General features: G+C 38.4%; 11 protein-coding genes across 11 annotated transcripts; 9 read left to right on the top strand and 2 right to left on the bottom strand.

Annotated features, from left to right (window-relative positions):
• Positions 1–663: 663 nt before the first annotated feature.
• B0P05DRAFT_476805 (cytochrome P450) lies at positions 664–2617 on the top strand (the record flags this gene model as incomplete). Its single annotated transcript, XM_051574927.1, has 8 exons — positions 664–960; positions 1008–1080; positions 1185–1412; positions 1466–1797; positions 1852–1938; positions 1985–2104; positions 2149–2449; positions 2499–2617. 8 exons carry the CDS (start codon positions 664–666, stop codon positions 2615–2617), a joined length of 1557 nt encoding a protein of 518 aa, XP_051431635.1.
• A 426-nt stretch (positions 2618–3043) lies between these two features.
• Positions 3044–4090, top strand: B0P05DRAFT_555861 (proteasome subunit alpha type-7). The gene is made up of 6 exons (XM_051579844.1): positions 3044–3157; positions 3201–3327; positions 3372–3496; positions 3553–3672; positions 3718–3894; positions 3942–4090. Exons 1-6 carry the CDS (start codon positions 3059–3061, stop codon positions 4041–4043), a joined length of 750 nt encoding a protein of 249 aa, XP_051431636.1. The 5' UTR covers positions 3044–3058; the 3' UTR covers positions 4044–4090.
• A 159-nt stretch (positions 4091–4249) lies between these two features.
• Positions 4250–5695, top strand: B0P05DRAFT_240454 (mitochondrial carrier domain-containing protein). Its single transcript, XM_051573313.1, has 4 exons — positions 4250–4405; positions 4452–5354; positions 5440–5473; positions 5517–5695. The coding sequence occupies exons 1-2, from the start codon at positions 4317–4319 to the stop codon at positions 5284–5286; spliced, it is 924 nt and encodes a 307-aa protein (XP_051431637.1). The 5' UTR covers positions 4250–4316; the 3' UTR covers positions 5287–5354; positions 5440–5473; positions 5517–5695.
• On the top strand, positions 5476–6550 carry B0P05DRAFT_555865 (uncharacterized protein). Its single transcript, XM_051579845.1, has one exon. It carries the CDS (start codon positions 5696–5698, stop codon positions 6419–6421), a length of 726 nt encoding a protein of 241 aa, XP_051431638.1. The 5' UTR covers positions 5476–5695; the 3' UTR covers positions 6422–6550.
• Positions 6551–6552: 2 nt separating this feature from the next.
• Positions 6553–7524, top strand: B0P05DRAFT_574349 (uncharacterized protein; the record flags this gene model as incomplete). Its single annotated transcript, XM_051581556.1, has 1 exon — positions 6553–7524. One exon carries the CDS (start codon positions 6553–6555, stop codon positions 7522–7524), a length of 972 nt encoding a protein of 323 aa, XP_051431639.1.
• Positions 7525–9225: 1701 nt separating this feature from the next.
• Positions 9226–9405, bottom strand: B0P05DRAFT_459326 (uncharacterized protein; the record flags this gene model as incomplete). The annotated part of the gene is made up of 1 exon (XM_051573985.1): positions 9226–9405. A coding segment is annotated over one exon (180 nt), but the record flags the coding sequence as incomplete, so codon positions are not given.
• A 1933-nt stretch (positions 9406–11338) lies between these two features.
• On the top strand, positions 11339–11530 carry B0P05DRAFT_623586 (uncharacterized protein; the record flags this gene model as incomplete). The annotated part of the gene is made up of 1 exon (XM_051583453.1): positions 11339–11530. One exon carries the CDS (start codon positions 11339–11341, stop codon positions 11528–11530), a length of 192 nt encoding a protein of 63 aa, XP_051431641.1.
• Positions 11531–12649: 1119 nt separating this feature from the next.
• Positions 12650–13024, top strand: B0P05DRAFT_574351 (uncharacterized protein; the record flags this gene model as incomplete). Its single annotated transcript, XM_051581557.1, has 1 exon — positions 12650–13024. The coding sequence occupies one exon, from the start codon at positions 12650–12652 to the stop codon at positions 13022–13024; it is 375 nt and encodes a 124-aa protein (XP_051431642.1).
• Positions 13025–13157: 133 nt separating this feature from the next.
• Positions 13158–14485, top strand: B0P05DRAFT_555866 (WD40-repeat-containing domain protein). Its single transcript, XM_051579846.1, has 2 exons — positions 13158–13383; positions 13423–14485. The coding sequence occupies exons 1-2, from the start codon at positions 13223–13225 to the stop codon at positions 14438–14440; spliced, it is 1179 nt and encodes a 392-aa protein (XP_051431643.1). The 5' UTR covers positions 13158–13222; the 3' UTR covers positions 14441–14485.
• A 186-nt stretch (positions 14486–14671) lies between these two features.
• B0P05DRAFT_476831 (elongation factor 2) lies at positions 14672–17212 on the top strand (the record flags this gene model as incomplete). Its single annotated transcript, XM_051574931.1, has 2 exons — positions 14672–15169; positions 15212–17212. 2 exons carry the CDS (start codon positions 14672–14674, stop codon positions 17210–17212), a joined length of 2499 nt encoding a protein of 832 aa, XP_051431644.1.
• Positions 17213–17231: 19 nt separating this feature from the next.
• Positions 17232–19025, bottom strand: B0P05DRAFT_581127 (uncharacterized protein; the record flags this gene model as incomplete). The annotated part of the gene is made up of 3 exons (XM_051582076.1): positions 17232–17891; positions 17922–18064; positions 18332–19025. The coding sequence occupies 3 exons, from the start codon at positions 19023–19025 to the stop codon at positions 17232–17234; spliced, it is 1497 nt and encodes a 498-aa protein (XP_051431645.1).
• Positions 19026–19311: the final 286 nt, after the last annotated feature.

The raw sequence follows: 19311 nt of genomic DNA on the forward strand, positions 1-19311 counted from the left end.
GTTTCAAGCTAATCCTAGAAAAGACATGATTCAAATGCTACAAATCGTACAAAACATTTGGGTCATCGCTCTCAGCCAAATTCATGATGGTTCATTACTGCACTTCATAAAATGTCAGTTTCCTTTTTTTTTAGTACTTTGCAGATATATCGTTGTTTGACTTAATAAAATACATTGATGCCAATGTTTCTTCTTTGCCAAGATTATGCTGATGATATCATGTTTTAAGGAATAACAGGAGCATTTGGCCGGTTAGAAATTCACGTTGATTGGTAGATTGTCCTTTTAATTGAATGTATCGAAAATAGTTTGACCGTCTCCACAGCGATGCTGATTCGTCAGTGGAACAGAGGCAGATCTGATTCGCGGAACAGGCTGTGCCGGCTATGTAAGTGTCTCCGTGGAATGGGCATACATGATTCGTGGACTCATAAAGCATAAAATAAACAAGAAAAGAAGTCATGATAGAAGGATTGCTTCATATGAACGCTATTAGAAGCTGTATCTAGTACAGTATATTAGAACAAACAGAAGACATATCAGCTTTACTTTGACATTTTCATTCAATTCAATACTTCAAGATTATGTAACACAAACGTATTCAAATTTCGTATAAAAACGTCAAACCAGTTGTCTCTCTTTTTTTCTTTTTTCTTTTCTGTTATGTCTCTTCAAACTCAACTCTCAGTTCAAAAACTACTTGATCTTTATCAAGCCTACATTGTGCCTCGCCTCACCCAAAAGAACAAGACAATTGGTATCAGTACTGCTGTTGCTCTGTCTTTAGTCTACTTTATTCGTAATCGTATCTTGAAACCACCCAAGTCATTGCGTCGTATTCCATATATTGGTTATTTTACCATCTTGGGCTCTTTTATACGAGGTGAATCTCAATGGGACTTTGATCATCGAGTCTTGTTTCCTATGCTTGAGTCTAAATGCAAAGACGGTATTTATATGGTAAGTTGCTTTATGTTTCATGCGATCATTCATCTTTTGTTGAATAGAAACCTACTGCACTTGGTTGGACTATCTTTGTTACTACACCTGAACATGCTAAAGTTGTCTTCCTCAAGACAGGTAAAGAAAAAAAAAGGAGGGGAATACATATTGATGGGCACCTAGCTAACTCATACTAGACATGTTTCCTAAAGCCCTACAGACGTCTAATCAACGCAGCACAGTCATGGGCAGATTTGTTAATGGCCCCAACCTCGTCTTTTTGAATGGTCCTCATTGGAAATCACAAAGAAAAGTAGCTAATCCTGCCTTTCATCGATCGATGCCGGTCAATTTGTTTGGCCAATTGACCTTGAAACTCTTTGATGTGATTGAAAAAGATGGCCCTAAGGTTGATTTCTCTGATTTGATGCAAAGATGGACATTGGATGCAATTGGCCAAGCAGGCTTTGGTAAAAAAAAAAAAAAAAAAAGCTTTTTATTGTCTAATATTTATTCTCCATAGGATTTAATTTCAATGCACTAGGTGATAAAGACAACGATTGGGTCAAGACATACAACACAATCAATGAAGGCTCCACTAGTATTCTTTACGGTGTCTTTCCTGGTCTTGATAATCGAAACTCGTTCTTCTTACCTCCTCGACGTCGTACAATTCACCGTGAACTAGATCGCTTTCTTGGTATGATCGACCAAGTCATCTTGAAAAAAAGAGAGCAAGTCGCCAAGGGCAACCTACAAAACGACGCACTTCAAGAAAACGAAAAAGACTTGTTGACATTGATGATTGAAAGTGAACAAAGAGGAGAAGGTGTCTTGTCAGACGAAGAACTTAAAGTAAACCATACCTTGTCTATGAAGTATTGTTCACCGTCCTTTTTATTTATTTAGAGCAATGTCTGTATTTTCTTTTTAGCTGGTCATGATACAACAGCAAACACATTGTGTGTGATTGTTCTTTATTTGGCTCTTTATCCAGTAAGTTGTCTTAAAAAGTAGAGCTCTTTGTTTATGTGTGATGTAGGAAATGCAACAAAAAGCAAGAGAAGAAGCCTTTCGCGTCTTGGGTGATGAGCCTAGAGATATCTTGCCTACCTTAGACCAAACCAAAGAATTAACATACATTAACCAAATCATGAAAGAGGTAAGAAACCTACTGGCAGAACATATGGCATAACAAATACATAGGCATTACGTATTCGTGGTCCTGCTCCCCGTGGTATCCCTCGTCAAGTCACTGAAGATATTGTCTTGTCTGACAAACCTATTCCCAAGAACTCTTTAATTTCAGTGGACCTGTTTGGTATTCATCACAACAAGCGTGTCTGGAAAGACCCTGAAGTCTTTGATCCTGACCGATTTGATGAAGACAATGAGAACAATGGTCCTAGACCAGGCATGGCTTGGGTTCCCTTTAGTAACGGTGCTCGTCAATGTATTGGCATGAATTTCAGTTTATATGAACAGCGCGTCTTGTTAGCTATGCTTTGTAAGTCATGAACCATATTAACATCAACGTTAATACTGTATAATCATAGTGAGAAAGTACATTTGGACACTGCCTGAAGATTCTATCCATAAGCATGGTATTATCAGTCAAGGTCATGGCATTGTTGGTCCTGCTCAAGTCAATATCAATTTTAAAAAGAGATTTTAGCCTGTATATTAAAATAAACGATTTTCTATAGTTAATTGATAGTCCTCAAACAATGAATCCAAGTGAGCTTATTGTCTAAAGAGGATATATATATATGTATCAAGAACATCAAAAAAAAATACTGTTTATTATGCTTGTTTCGTTTATTTTCTGCTTATTTAATTATAGTGTTTATGCTAGCGTCATTAATCCTATACAGAAGAAGAGTGTCCATGACCGGCTTATTGTCAATTCCACTCAAGGCTTTTATGATGATCCTAATCCTTCTCCTTCAAAAGACACCTCAATTTGGCTTCCTATTTTTCCTTGAGATGTCTTCATAATAAAGTCCGCTAATGATGACGTTAAATTCGGGGATTGTAAAAACGACGCGTATTTCTTACTGCAGATACAAAAAGCAAACGCAACATGCTATTTCTTTTTTTCTAATTGCTTTATATTATGTCTGGATACGATCGTGCCTTAACTGTATTTTCACCTGATGGTCACTTGTTTCAAGTAGAATATGCTTCTGAAGCTGTTAGAAAGGGTACCTGTGCTGTAAGTAGATGGATTCGTTACTTGGTTTCTAATGTCTTGCTAGGTGGGTGTTCGTGGCAAGAATGTCGTTGTTCTTGGTGTTGAAAAGAAATCAGTATTGAAATTACAAGATCCTCGAACTGTGCGTAAGATTTGTATGTTGGATGATCATATCTGTATGGCTTTTGCAGGTAAGAGAACACATAATGAGAGAATAGACCTCTCACTTTATTAGGTTTAACTGCTGATGCCCGTGTTCTTGTTAATAAGGCTAGAATTGAATGCCAAAGTCATCGTTTGACAGTTGAAGATCCTGCTTCTGTTGAATACATTACGCGTCATATTGCTCAAGTGCAACAAGTAGGTTAACTTTTGATAGGCTTTATGGCTCATTTTTTTTTTTTTTTTTTTTATAGAAATATACCCAAAGTGGTGGTGTTCGTCCTTTTGGTATCTCTACTCTTATTGTCGGTTTTGACAATAAGGAACCTAAGTTATACATGACTGAACCCTCTGGTATTTACACTGCCTGGAAGGTATGTGCCCTTATCTATCGATATTTTTATCTGATTAGCTATTAGGCCAATGCTATCGGTAGAAGTTCCAAGACAGTACGTGAATTTTTGGAAAAGAATTATAATGAAGATATGGATGAAAAAGAAACGATCAAACTAGCCATCAAGTCATTATTGGAAGTTGTGCAAACAGGTGCAAAGAACATTGAAATTGCTGTCATGACATCTGACAGTGTTGTTAAGGTAAGAAACAACTGTTGATATCGTATCTCATCCTCTCTATGTGATAGCATTTGGAGCAAGAAGAAGTTGAAAGTGTTGTTGCTGAAATTGAAAAGGAAAAGGAAGAAGAAGCTGAAAAGAAGAAGAAGCCTACTGTGACAAGTGCTTAAAAAATAATAAAAAAATGAAAAAAAGGACTGTACAACATGAGATCAAATTCAGCGTTGCATAATGTTATTTGATTTAGCCGGAGGGAAATCATTTTGCCATGAGTAAAATAATAATTTCTGTACCTGAATCATGAAAAAAAGCTGACAAACATAACATATGGGTTTTTCCATTTGTTTTACTCACAGCCATCAAAGTCACATTTCTATATAAAAAAACCCTTTATTTATTCAGCATTTTTCACTCGTTATCTTCTTTTTTTTTTTTAGTTGATTATGAAAGATACTTTACCTCCTGTTGGACATGCTGCTGCTGGTTCAGCTGGTGCCATGTTTGCCTTGTCATTGATATACCCACTTGACATGTAAGCCATTACTCTATAGACATTCAAGTATTCATGTTTTGTTTAGTATCAAGACAAGAATCCAAGTACAGACAAAGAATGAATCAGAACACTATGCATCTGCTTTGGACGGCATTAAACAGATCATTGAAAAAGAAGGCATTTCAGGACTCTATGCCGGTCTCGGTTCTTCATTGATCGGAACAGCATCGACCAATTTCACTTATTTCTATTGCTACAGTTTCCTCCGAGAGAACTACAATAAGCGATACAATCCTCGCGGGGGTACTCTTTCCACTGCTCTAGAACTTGTGTTGGGTGCAGCAGCAGGTGCCTTAACAACATTGATTACTACGCCTGTGTCTGTGATCACCACACGTCAACAGACACTACCACCTTCTGAACGACAAGGTGTCATGGATACTTGCAAAACTATCATTCAAGAAGAAGGCATTCAAGGACTATGGCGAGGTATTCAACCTTCTCTTGTGTTATGTGTCAATCCTGCTATTACTTATGGTAGTTTTGAAAAGATCAAGCAAATTGTTGTCCAAGTACTCAAGTTGCCCTTGACACCCGGTATGAATTTCTTAGTGGGTGCGCTCTCAAAGACATTAGCTACCATTATCACATACCCTTACATTATGGCTAAAGTACGTCTTCAATGGAGACCCTCCAAGGAAATGAAGGATAAAGTGGTTGCTTACAAAGGATCTGTGGATGTCTTGACTCGTGTGCTCAAGACAGAAGGATTCTTGGGTTGGTATAAGGGTATGAGTACACAAATCACAAAGGCTGTCTTGTCTCAAGCCTTGTTGTTTATGATGAAGGATATCTTTACCAACTATACGATGATTGCTTATGCGCTTATCAAAGCATCCCAAAAAGCAAAGTCAGCTTAGATTTTTTATTTTTTTTTGATAGAATTAAAAATTGTTCTTGTATGTTCATTGTTTGATTGTTTCTATGGGTATCTATTTTTCTTTACCCGGATGGCTTTGTTTAAAGTGATTGTGTCTAATTTGATCCTTGCTTTCTGTTTGCGTTATTTACAGCCTCATGTACTACAAGAAACTAATATGACAAAATGTAAAACGTATTTTTATTGGACAGTATTAACATTTTCATATAGCCTATCATATTGAATTCAGCAAAGTAGACCTTAGTATATTTCAACAAGATCCTTTTATATTTGACTTCCATAGGACGGGTGCTATACGTTTATCCAGTTGTGACACATTAACACCCGTCTTAAACACTTTTAGGTTTGTTCTGCTCAATCATACATTGCATATCTATGATCCAGAAAGTATGACAGATATTGTTCAACAGGTAGTTAAAGCCCATACTCTTTTAGCAGAAACAAGGCATGCCATAGCAGCCATCCACAAGACTCCAAACGTACTCCATTCAATAGATCCCAACCAAAAACCATTCAGAATGGCCTCTGTCCCATGGACTGAGTTCCCTGTACTTTTCATACGATTGGTATGGCATCATATTCAACCTAGTGAGTTTATGTTACTCGCTATCAGCCTAGCCATTTGCTCGGGCATCCACTGTTTTTATTCCGTTTATCGAATCCAAGATAATCAAATTTGCCTGTCAAATAAACCTATTCGACCAACACCGCACAATAAAAACAAACTAACTTTACCAGCAGAAAAGAAGGAAAACAAGATAGCCCATAACCCGATTTCCACAGCACAACGCAGTGAAAATGACATCGACAGTTCAGTCCGTCGTGTTTGGGTAGACATGTGGGGAAAACTAGGTGATAAACCCTCTTATGAATTTCCTCAGTCAATCTTTGGACCTTCTTTTAGACCATTACACATGTCTAAAAAAAGACTGAGCAAGATGCCAAAGCAAAAGTTTGAGAGAATCAAGTGGTATCTAGACTGTCTGCCAGAACCCCTGACTCCAAAGGATTATGCAGCAGCACAAACAAAAAGAAATGAAGCTTTGTTAAAAGACAAAGGTGTTCAAACAAGTCCTATTTATTACAAGTATTTTTATGCAAATGCATCTTCATAAGAAGCCTAATTTTTTTGTGTGTGTGTTTTCATCTAGACTTTGAGAATCATAGTAGCATAACTGATAAATCATGAAAGTCTTGTTCTTCTTTGTAGAAATAAAGTTTATTTTCTTTTCTTTCATTCAAAACAATGGCTATACCATTTGATTTACCAAGTGAGATACTATCGAGTATTTTTCAATATCTTGATACAAAGGATATTTTGCAATCCCAACTTGTATGCTACTATTGGAGCAAACCTGCTAAAATAGTCCTCTATGCAAATGTGAGTATGACTTACGTAAGTCAATTGCAATCATTTATTCATACAGTCACCACATCTTCCTATGGTACTTACACAAGACAATTGTATACGTTAGGCATGTATGAAAAAGACATGTCATATACGTTAGAGACAGAATCCATACTTTGCAAGTTGGCAAAAGCAACTCCTGCTCTTGAAAAGCTCAAGGTGTCTTTTGTCACTGATGTTTTTTGGATTTGGTTAAAGAAACAAGTACTGGAGGGACAATGGCAACACTTGAATACGATACCTTACCCAACCACACCATCGCAATTCATGGAGTACAGCCGTGTTGTATGGGCCATGCGAAACAGACTCAAAAACCTAAAGATATTTATCAGTTCACACTGTGAATTGGACCGTACAATCTACCAAGGCTATGAATTCTGGAGAAAAAAACTAGATGGATTTGCATGCTTGGAAAAACTCGTAATTGATAACCCAGCTTGGCGAACACTCTATGACTATGATAGTCTGATCGATGCCTGTCCATGTCTGAAAGAGTTCCAGTTAAGCTCGACTTTTCCTGTGGCTGTGATTCGTTCCAACCGAAAGATGCATTTGTGGACCCCAAATTACAGTGTGAATCGACTTGATTTGTTGATCTCGATTTGTTCCAAAAACGAAATCCTGTATATCATACAGAAATTCAAGGGATTAAAGCATTTGAGTGTTCATCATCCATTGTTGTATCCAATTACCTTTGAACAGGCAGTCAGGACTGACTTTGGAAACCAGGTAGCAGACCGGTTTATAATGTTTATTCATTCTTTGGAAAGCTTTCAATGCAACGGTGTATCTCCTCGTTATCTCTCATAAAATGGATGTAAAAGAGCCTTTTACGCTTTTTAATAATAATGATAAAACAAGGCGCTTGCCAAGCAGATCTTTTCCTCCCCCCCTTTTTTTTAACGCCTCATAATTTAATATAACAAACATCGCATGGTCATTGAGTGTTCTATAAAAAAGGAGGGTTGTCTGAATAACCAAACACTATTAGTTGATGGTTATAAAGCGATGGGCAACTTCTTTAATTTCTTGATTGATATTTGACTGTCTGCGGTATAACTAAAGCGTGTTCAGATCTTTTACAGATCCCTACAGGAGACAAAGAAGAAACAAACAAACTACTGCCTATAAAAGTGCGTGCCATGTTAGCTTTTTTTTTTCTTTTTTTCCCTTTGCATATCTTTAAGGGCGAACACTTTGCTTTCCGTTCTCTGTGTGGCTCTTGCCTTAATGGCACGTTCCTCATTTGTATATGCTCAAGACTGCAAAATATGTCCTTGTCCAGAAAAGTGTGACTCTTGTAATGAATGCCATCTTCATCCAAACGGAGCCTTATTGACTGTTAATTGCAAATTATGTAGAACTTACAGACAGATGTAAAAACTACTTTTGGATTCGTCTTTTCTTGTGACGATGGGAGTAAGTAATGTAGTTGTGGCGAAACGAAAATGGAAAGCGACAGACTTCGTTCTCTTCCATACAATGACACCAAATGCGATTTTGATCATGGTTTCAAATCCACACATGCGATAATGGTTTATGCCTGTGTACATGCAAAGGCTATGATTATGCTCGTTCAATATTCTATAATAAATATCGCACAAAATGTAGAAGAAACTATGCATACATATTTCTAGATGCAATATCTTCAAAAGGCTATTGCTTATGAACACATTTCAGTGGTTCCTTTTTTTTAAACATTAAAGAACAATAAATAGAGCTATTAAGACAAAGACAGAAAATCACACTTTCATGCATATTTAAGTAGAAGCTTCTTTCTAGTACATCTTTTTAAAATTTTATTCTTGGTTTGGCATGTTTGTTGTATACTATATAGAGTGAAAGGATAGAGACACAACATGCTTCATCACATGATGATCCAATACATTTAGCTGTCTCACAGGACAAATAGGTAATTGAAGAGACCAAACGGACAGAGAAACCAATTGGCATATAATAAGAAAGTTTATTATTAGAAGGTTTGACGTGTAGCTAGCAAGTGTATTTCTGAGCACACTTGCGCTTAATGAGACAAAAAAGGTCAAATCAATCTTTGGAAAATTGTAGAATAAAACAAGAAAGAGTATTTTAAAGCTCCCTAATACTACACTATCATAATCAGTGCATTTAATAATTATTTCTAAAGTGTTCCTTGAAAAAAAAATAGAATGGGATGAAAAGAAAAAAGAATGGCACGTTTTGAAGCTTGACATAGGTAGAGTGCTCCCTTAAGACAGAAGGAATGTTGATAAATACTCAAAAATTACCGCAATTACTCAGAAAGTATGACCAATTATAAAAGACAAGTTGCCACTTCCCATCCATATTGATAGTAACAGAACCATCATTAACCTTACGCACTCTTCGATTTAGAAACTGCTTGAAATCATCTTCAGTGTAGTATTGACTGAGTTTTATAGGAAAATGGGAGGAATGTTCGACCGAGCAAGATTGTAGAGACCAATCCCCAGGGCTGACAATCGGTCTAGTTGCTTTCTTATTCATTATAGAAATACAGTCCTTATACAAGCAATGGAAAGCACCTTTTACTGTTTTTGTTCCCTTCTCGGTTCTGTTCACTGAGTGTACTAATTTCTGGAAACAAAAGACACACGTCTGGGACGTATCATACTCGTTTGTGATGCATAGAATACTTGTGCTCACAAATAGTTTTTGCTTCCATACCGTCCATGTCCTTTTATTCCTGAGTCAATACCAAGGCCTTGATCTCCAACAAACAAACAAGCCTTTTTGATTTTTTAGGACCGAGTCAGAATGACACAAATAATACCGATCATGCGCCATCATGAGTAGTGATTACCTTCTTTCTGTATAAACTTCTTTTCTTGACTATAGATCCTTAGACGGACACGAGTATTCTGCAGTTCATTTCTTCTGATAACATTGGTTCTTTTACTAGAAGCATGAAAATCGCGTAATCCTTTTCTATGGCCTAAATGAACTTCATTCCTTTGTTTAAACTCTGCAGCATTTACAGGATATTGTAAGCTATTTTCAAAGAGAATACAACAGCTAGTTTGTTTTACAGGTCCACTATCGTTATAAATATCTCACGTTATGCTTTGATACGCATTGTTCGTAGCAAGGAGTGTGAGAAGGTATTCATTCACGTTTTGTTAACAGCTAGAAATCTCCCTAAGTAACTATACTTGTAGATCTAAATATCAATAGGCTTTCTTGGCTTGAAATCTACAGTACTCAGTTTTACGCGTCAAAAAGAAATAGATGAACCGCCTTCAATATCGAAGAAGACATAACTTTTGCTGACAGTAACTACTAAATTTTTTAGCATGTCAACGTTTGAATTAATATTCTCTTAATGAAAATTTGAATTCAAAAAAAAAAAAAAAAAAAAAAAATAGAATCTCAAGAAATGATGGACTAAAACCACCCAAAAACAAAGAGCTAGCAAAGAATCGTAATAACAAAGTTGATAGGAGTTAGCAAAACGTATTGAATTATGTAGAGAAACTAGTATGTATGCTAGTAAAATAGTGAGCTATTTCTTAAAACTTGTTTCATGTTTCTGAGCTATAGTGCTCACTTTATATGGTACTTTTACAAATCTAACACTTTGAGTATGTTTTATGGATCTAGAGAAGCAATTAGCACTAAGCCATGTTATGTTTAAAGTGTCTCTATCCCCCACAAATCGCAAAATAGTGAAAATTGAAGATTCTGTAAGAGTATTATAAGGGATTTATTACTTTTTCTGAATTCAAACATCAATAAACGACAAAACCACACAAAACAGTGACATTAGCACATTCAATACTAGCAGCAGCAACACTCATTGCAACACACTGCCTAAGTTGGTCCTCATCACCAAAATAAGAAATCTATAACTTGAATATCACTTATACTCAAAAGCCAACTAGCTTCCCGCAAAAACACTCGAAGTCTGATATGCTCTTAAACGAAGACAAAAAAAAGTTTAGAGAAATTAAAGCATTCAAACTAAAGACTAAAGTTACTACCAACACCCGAGATACTCCTGGTGTCCCTGACTCAATTCTCTCAGGCCTGAATTCTCAACTGGATCATGCCGCATCAATGTCTACCATTAACAACCAAGACCAATTATAATGAATGAAATTAATTCAAATAAAACTAGAATAGAATGATAAACGCTTTACCCAATTCGATCAGCATATGAAATTCTCTACACAAATTGACCGGCAGGAGGGATACTCTTCCCAATTGGAACAACTTATGCCTAACAACCAACAATTGGAAGCTGCTCTAGTAAGCGCCAGTATGAGAATTTGTTAATTGGAGACCCAATTGCAGCAAGCCTTAGAATCATAACAAGATATTGAAATGCTTACTACCCCAGCTCTCGATAACTCCGAAGTACTAGCTACTTTGGATTGGGAGCTGGACTCACCAGCCTCAAACTATGCCTCTGTAGCCGCATCCGGTCAGAAGCTAAATCCGACACCAAAGGAAGCTCAAGAGCTCTCTGTTAAATCCGCGTCCAAGACAAAAAACCCCTCCAAAAAACCCAAGAGGACTATTGGAAAACAGCGACAAGCAGCCACTAAAGTATTCACAGCACCCGCTGCATATGATCCGCTCTCATTCTCCGATGAAAATGGTAACTATGCTCCTAAATTTAAGTATATCTACCTTCCACAAATTGGACGCTGCATCTAGCCGCATTTTGGACATTCATTACCCAGCACGAGGAATTGTTGCGGTTTTCATTCATATCAGGTATTTTAATGAATTCAATATACTTTTAGACAAATGGAAGATTATGCCTCTCCATGATTTCAGTCCATTAGATCTTTGACAAGTGACGAAAAGCGTGCAACAAAATTGAAGGAGATCCACCAACAACGACTGGACCATGCTCTAGAATATATGTGAGAGCATGTTCGCCGACCAGTGGCTTTTGATTTTATTTTTCGAGGCTAGCTCACTGCAAGTAAGGCTCAATCAGCTTTCACTAATGGGGCCTTTCGCATAAAACAATAATTGCCCCGATAAAACATTCACAAGTGAAGAAAATATCTCTATACACCATTGTTTATGCTTCCTACCCTTTTTTCTATATTTTTCATAGCTTTATAGTTTTTTTTTTTTTTTTTTTTTTTTTTTTTTTTTTTTTTGCTCTTTTCTTTCTTTGAACTGATGGTTAGGTATTTAACCCATAAGGCCCAGTCTTCACAGCCATACAAATAGAAATATAAACTTTTACTGAGTATCATAAGGGTAAAATGACGATCTTTTTTACTTTTTCAAAACTTGCTATTTTTCTACACTAACATGTTCTTTGATGTATGCTCAACTATGGGAAACATGAAAAAGCGAATTGGAAGGTAGAAATTAGGACTAGTTTCGATAAAACACTCACAACTGTAGCGGGTTACCAATCCGCAGGTAGTACCAGTATGTTTGTCGGATGGATTCAAAAATAAACAATAAACAGAATTGGTTTATGTATCAAGACTACATCATATGTCGAATATTAGAAAAGGGTGCGCACTGAGGATTAGGAGCATATCCAAGTACATAATGTGCATGACTGTTTATATACATTGTAACTACCAAATTCCATTTGGTATGGTCAAAATAGATTGACTGCTGTCATCAAGAAAGAGGAACGCTTTGAATTATTCGAAAAAATCCTCGCTCAATCTCCCACGCTCGGCGCACGCATCAAGCATCTTAGTAATGAATTTCACTATTGCTTCTGTTTAAACAATCAAACTTACCCAAATTGATACCTAACCTAGAAATCCTTTATGCAGAAGAACCCGTTACCAATTTCTGAGGTTCCCTTAATGATGTCTTTGACAGAGATGAATGGTCACATCTTGTCTCATTCCCCAATTTTGATGAATGCACCCCTCATTCAAGCAAGCCTTATGAGATTTGCTAAGATCTAGTCTACCCTTGACGTGCCAAAATGAAGAAACTCAATATCTATATTGATTACCGTTACCGTGACGATGAGAACAGCATCATGGGCTATCCTTTCTGGTTCAAAATGATCACAGATTTTTCTCAGGTGGAAGAACTTACAGTCGATATCAGCGATCATAGAGATATAACAAATTACCATGACTTTATTGAGGTTTGCCCCAAGATCAAGGAACTCAGGTTGAGAATTGATCGTCATTATGTTCCTCGCAGTCAATACAAGAAACGCCGTTATTTTAGCTCATTGGTTCCAAACACAACTATCACTATACTTGAAGTACAACACAGTTTTCTTAGAAAACCTGATCTGAATTACAGCATGAAGAAGTTTAAAGAATTAAAGAGCTTATATATTATATAAGAGGAAAAAGATTATTACACGCTGGAAAGCTTACTTCACAAGGAGCTTGGTGCTGAAACTAGAGATCAATTCTATAGAATGACAAGCAAGCTGGATTGTTTTGAAGACATAAACAACTATGATTGTTAATAAACCCTATTTTACACTGTGAAAAGATTTTCATCCTCCCCCCCTTTTTTTCTCTCTCTCTCTCTCTTTATGTCTAACCCCCAGATCCACGCTTCAGTACTTAACTTCTTAATAGATCATGGTTATATGGAATCTGTCGAAGCCTTTAAGCGTGAAGCGAGGCAACACCTTGACTCTGCTTCTGGTGATGATCAACTCGCCTATGATCTATCTCAGCTTCATCTTGAAAGGTAAATTTGTAGTCTCGAATAGCGGACTCATCGAGTTAGATCCAATGAGTTGTTAGAAGGCGACAATGACTATTTCAATCAACTTAATGCAGATTACCCCTTGATTCATGACACCAACATTTTAGCTGTCGCATTTGAACCTCATACACGCGTCTTGGCGACAAGTTCAGTTGATAAATCAGTTAAAATTAGCACCATGTTAGCCAGCCAAGACTTGTATCCAAAAACCTACCGTCATCATCAAGCACCTGTACTTAGTATTGCTTTTCATCCTACATGCTCTGGACTCATGATGACGACATCTATGGATGGTACAGTAGCCTTGGTCAATACAGACCATGAGCCTGAATTTGGTGCTGATACAGAGAAAGAAGGTCTTCATCAACACTTTAAAGACCATCAGAAATATGTAGTTCAAGGCTTATTTTCCCTTGAAGATGGGCACTACATGGCCACGGCTTCGTATGATCGTACTGTCTGTCTCTATCAGTCAGACAGATCCACTCTACCTAATTATACCATGATCAAACGCCTTGGGCCTTTTATCGGTAATGTAGAAACCATTTGTTTTATGAAAAACCAACTGGTCGTGGGTGTCCGTGACGATAACTATTTACACTATACGCATCTTGACAGTCTTGCATCGTATCGTGTGAACATGAATGCCACAGGCGATGATTGGGTCTCTTTTTCACCTGTGTGTCTCTCTGCCAACCATGGCTTGTTGCTCTGTACGACAGATCATGCTAGTGGTCGTACCATCCTGTTTAAAGCTGGTTCGGATAAACAAGTTCAAAACTACTATATTTTTCCCAACGACAATACGTTTATTACACGCAAACATGTCTGGCATCCTTCCGGAAGGTATTTTTATGCGATTGGATCAAATGAACATGACATTGCTGTGGTGGAGGTCAAGACAGGGCAGATTGTTAATACTTTAAAGGGGCATCAAGGTATGGTGCGTTGTTTGGATGCTTATCACCAGGGTTTATTCAGTGCAGGCTATGATCACACAGTGAAACAATGGTCTAAACAAGAAACAGTTGCGCGTTAAAGTTTGCATGAATTCAATAAATAACTCCGCCTATTTAAACCACACCATATTTTTTTTTTTCTATCTGTTTTTTCTTTTTTTTTTCTTTACATTAAACACAATGGGTAAGTTGGTATTCTATCAAGTGATAAACTAACATGTCTTGTTTATAGTTGTAAGTATACAAAAGAAAGAGAGAAAAAATAGACTTAAAGAAACTAGAATTTTACAATTGAAGAAATTCGTGGATTGATGGACAAGGTGACCAATGTCCGTAACATGTCTGTGATTGCTCACGTTGATCATGGTAAATCTACCTTGACAGATTCCTTGGTCTCGAAAGCAGGTATCATCTCCAGTGGTCGTGCAGGTGAAGCTCGGTTCATGGACACCCGTAAAGATGAACAGGAACGAGGTATCACTATCAAATCCACAGCCATCTCCATGTACTTTCAAATGGAAAACGAACAAGACTTGAGCGAAATCAAGGGTCAAAAGACAGACGGGCGTGCTTTCTTGATCAACTTGATTGACTCGCCTGGTCATGTTGATTTCTCTTCCGAAGTCACTGCTGCGCTTCGTGTAACCGATGGTGCATTGGTCGTTGTTGACTGTATTGATGGTGTTTGTGTTCAGACAGAAACTGTCTTGAGACAAGCTTTGAATGAACGCATTAAGCCGGTCATTTGTCTGAACAAGGTGGATCGTGCTCTTTTAGAACTTCAGTTGGATAAAGAAGAACTCTATAATGTACAGTATACGCCTTTAAATATTTTTATTTACATCATATAGTCTTTTGCTCGTACGGTGGAATCTGTCAATGTGATCATTTCTACCTATGTGGATGAAGCCTTGGGTGATTGTCAAGTCTATCCTGAAAAGGGCACAGTGGCTTTTGCTTCTGGTCTTCATGGCTGGGGATTTACACTACGTCAGTTTGCTAACCGTTATGCAAAGAAATTCGGTGTCGACAAGAACAAGATGATGTCTAAACTCTGGGGTGAAAACTACTTTAATCCCAAAACCAAGAAATGGACTACCAAATCCGTCGATGCTGAAGGTAAACCACTTGAACGCGCCTTCAACATGTTTGTCTTGGACCCCATCTATCGTCTGTTCGATGCCATCATGAACTTCAAAAAAGACCAAACCTCTACACTGTTGGACAAACTCGAGATTTCTCTTGCGAATGACGAAAAGGACTTGGAAGGCAAATCGTTACTCAAGGTCGTGATGCGTAAATTCTTGCCTGCTGGTGACGCCTTGTTGGAAATGATCTGTATTCATCTACCTTCGCCTGTGACTTCACAAGCCTATCGCTGTGCTCAGCTGTATGAAGGTCCTATTGACGATGAATGCGCTGTGGGTATTCGTGCTTGTGATCCTCACGGTCCTCTGATGCTCTATGTCTCCAAGATGGTACCTACTTCTGACAAAGGTCGATTCTATGCCTTTGGTCGTGTCTTTTCCGGTACCGTTCGTGCAGGTATGAAGGTCCGTATTCAAGGTCCCAACTATGTCCCTGGTCAAAAGAATGATCTGGCCATCAAGTCCATTCAACGCACAGTGCTTATGATGGGTCGTAATGTCGAAGCCATTGATGATTGTCCTGCAGGCAACATTATTGGTCTTGTCGGTGTCGATCAATTCTTGGTTAAGTCAGGCACTATCACGACCTCTGAAACTGCGCATAACATGAAGGTCATGAAATTTTCTGTCTCGCCTGTCGTCCAAGTCGCTGTCGATGTCAAGAACGCTAATGACTTACCCAAGTTGGTCGAAGGTCTCAAACGGTTAGCCAAATCCGATCCTTGTGTTTTGACATTCACGTCGGATTCAGGCGAACACATTGTCGCTGGTGCGGGTGAACTTCATTTAGAGATTTGTCTGAAGGATCTGGAAGAAGATCATGCTCAAGTACCTCTCAAGACAGGTGATCCTGTGGTTCCTTACTGTGAAACGGTCACGGCTGAATCCAGCATTGACTGTCTAAGCAAGTCGCCTAATAAACACAACCGTATCTACATGCGCGCCTTGCCTCTGGACCCTGACCTGGCTAACGATATCGAAAGCGGTAAAGTCTCTGCCAAAGAAGACTTCAAGACCCGTGCTCGTGCGCTTGCTGATCAGTACGAATGGGATGTCACTGAAGCACGCAAGATTTGGTGTTTTGGTCCTGATGGCACAGGTCCTAATGTGATGGTCGATGTCACCAAGCAAGTACAATATCTAGGTGAAATTAAGGACTCCTGTGTCGCTGCTTTCCAGTGGGCTACTAAAGAAGGACCCTTGGCCGATGAAAACTTGCGTGGATGTCGATTCAATCTGTTGGATGTCACTTTACATGCCGATGCTATCCATCGTGGCGGTGGTCAGATCATTCCTACTTGTCGTCGTGTGATCTATGCGTCAGTCTTAACAGCCACACCGGGTATTCAAGAGCCCATGTATCTGGTCGAGATCCAGTGTCCTGAATCAGCCATCGGTGGCATCTACTCGTGTCTGAATCGTCGTCGTGGTACTGTCTTTTCAGAAGAACAAAAAATCGGTACACCCATGATGACCGTCAAGGCGCATTTACCTGTGAATGAATCGTTTGGTTTCACAGGCGATCTTCGTGCAGCCACATCAGGCCAAGCCTTTCCTCAAGCTGTGTTTGATCACTGGGCATCCATGTCAGGCAACCCTTTGGAACCAGGCAACAAGGTCTATGATATTATTCGAAATGTACGTATCCGAAAAGGATTGACGCCTGATATTCCTGGCTTGGATAAATATTATGATAAACTATAAATACTTTATTTTTAATAAACTACCAATGACTAGCTAACTGTGTATTCCACAAGACACTAGATTGAAGATGAGGGGGTATCTTTGCCCATTGATCATGCCATGATGCTTGATCTCGTTTGCGTTTCCCTAGGTTTGTTTCAAACAAACGCAAGGCGGCTTGGGAGGCAATCTTCTTTAAGCTCCAGACACGACTCGATAGAAACTCGTAAGCCAGTACGCGCTTTTTTGTAGAAACGTAAAGTAAAGTACCATCGCGAGACCATTGAAGACCGTTGATTTTAGCCAGAATACGAAGGCGTCGATTCTTTTCGCCTCGAAAAGACACCATGGTGATCTCATGTCTTGCAAGCAAATGACATGTATGATGGATTGTATCTGTGCCTTGAAGACAATGAGGATGGCATTCATGTTGGCTATGTTGATCTGATAATTTAAGGATGAGTTCGGGTTGATTTCGTAAGATACAAGTCTCTAGATCGACAGTATGAATATAACCATATCGATTTGAAAAGACCAAAACACCTTCTTGTTCAGGATGAAACTGGATTGCATACGTATATCCACCAGCATCAATGCGATAGACCATTTCCATCTTGGGCCTTGTTCTCCACACAATCACAGAGTTATGTGTATCTGAGGTATGAGCAAAAAACAAAGAAGACGCACTCCATGCCACATACTGAGATGAATACGTATAAGGACAAGACACATTGTACGGTGAGGGTGTGAATGACAACGACAAGATCTCTGGAGTCAAGCTGATCTTTTGAGGTGCACTCAATACAAATCCTGTCTGAACACTGAAATGAAAGATACACGCTTCATCACCCACACAAATCAAGTGTAGACCATCTGGACTGAGTCGAGCATCGTTGATAGGAACATGATCAAACCGAAGATGAGACTGTAGTGTAGGTGTAATTTGTCTGCATTGACGGTGATTGGGTAATCGATAAATTAAGACTCCAGCATCGTTCATGCAAGCAATCAAGTAATGGTCTGAACCATGCCTCACCATCTGAACAGCATTGGTCATCAACAGCACATTGTTCTTGCCCTTGAATTTAGTGCCCCAGATCTTGCAAGGTGGTCCCATACAACAATAGAGTTCAAATTCACCTTCGATACCACCAATAGCCATATAGCCATATTTTTCTGCTAGACACATGGGTTCAAACGAGAGAGCGAGAAATGCTTGAGGAGAAGGTGTGCGTTGAATGTATTTGGTATAAGGCATAAAGCCATTTGTATTTACAATAGGAATATAGGTGTGTTTGACAGGTATGGATGCATGTGTGCTGATGAACGTAGTATGGTCTGAACTGGTCTTGTTGTTGGCTGATTCATGGTCCAACAAGGTAGTCGTATTGGTCGTGGATATCTGTGTCTCTTGTGCGGCATGACCACATTCTATAATCCTGTCTCGATAGACTGCATGTAATTTCTCTTGTGTGCCATATTCAGAAGACACTAATGAGAGTGCATTGGCTGATTGATCATGATTTGTGGTTGAATTGGATGCAGGCAGTTGTCGAGGCCAGCCTTTTTCTTTTCTCCAAAATGAAGGCCATGGATAGAGTTCTTTTTGTCGTTTCTTGATAGACCCAGTCAGTCGCATATCATTGGATTGCCAAGTAAAGTCATTAGTGCTATAGGGGTCTTCATCCCACATATCGAAACCATCATGATAAGACCGAGCAGATAATTCTGAAGCATCAGAATCTGCATCATTCTCATTTCTATAGTTTGGTTGACGAGGTCCAAGGTACTCATAGTCTATTGAATAGTCAGAATCATCTTCATAATAGTCCATCCTTGTAAACAAAAAAAAAAAAGAGAGAGAGAGAGAGAGAGAGAAAAAGAGAGGGTGTGAAAAAGAAGAAGAAAAAGAAGCGAATTAATAATAAAAAAGAAGGTTCAGTCTCATATTCTGAATTCGAAAATGATCCACAAACAAATAAAGGAGTGAAAATGGGCCAGCATTCTGGATAACAGCGCATTGGATTGCTTCTTTATTCTTCTTTACTTGTTCTACAACACGCTCTTTCTGTTATGGTCTAGTTTACATGTATTGTAAAAAGAAAAAAACCTATAATGAG

The sequence above is a fragment of the Gilbertella persicaria genome, assembly GCF_025201335.1.
Source record: "Gilbertella persicaria strain CBS 190.32 chromosome Unknown B0P05scaffold_43, whole genome shotgun sequence".
Classification (NCBI taxonomy): domain Eukaryota; kingdom Fungi; phylum Mucoromycota; class Mucoromycetes; order Mucorales; family Choanephoraceae; genus Gilbertella; species Gilbertella persicaria.

Coding starts and splice junctions, on each gene's coding strand:
- B0P05DRAFT_555861 (XM_051579844.1), top strand. CDS start 3,059: ATGTCTGGATACGATCGTGCCTTAACTGTATTTTCACCTGATGGTCAC. Junction 3,328..3,371: donor TATCTGTATGGCTTTTGCAG/GTAAGAGAACAC, acceptor TCACTTTATTAG/GTTTAACTGCTGATGCCCGT. Junction 3,497..3,552: donor ATATTGCTCAAGTGCAACAA/GTAGGTTAACTT, acceptor TTTTTTTTATAG/AAATATACCCAAAGTGGTGG.
- B0P05DRAFT_240454 (XM_051573313.1), top strand. CDS start 4,317: ATGAAAGATACTTTACCTCCTGTTGGACATGCTGCTGCTGGTTCAGCT. Junction 4,406..4,451: donor TTGATATACCCACTTGACAT/GTAAGCCATTAC, acceptor TGTTTTGTTTAG/TATCAAGACAAGAATCCAAG.
- B0P05DRAFT_555865 (XM_051579845.1), top strand. CDS start 5,696: ATGACAGATATTGTTCAACAGGTAGTTAAAGCCCATACTCTTTTAGCA.
- B0P05DRAFT_555866 (XM_051579846.1), top strand. CDS start 13,223: ATGTCTAACCCCCAGATCCACGCTTCAGTACTTAACTTCTTAATAGAT. Junction 13,384..13,422: donor TCTCAGCTTCATCTTGAAAG/GTAAATTTGTAG, acceptor TCATCGAGTTAG/ATCCAATGAGTTGTTAGAAG.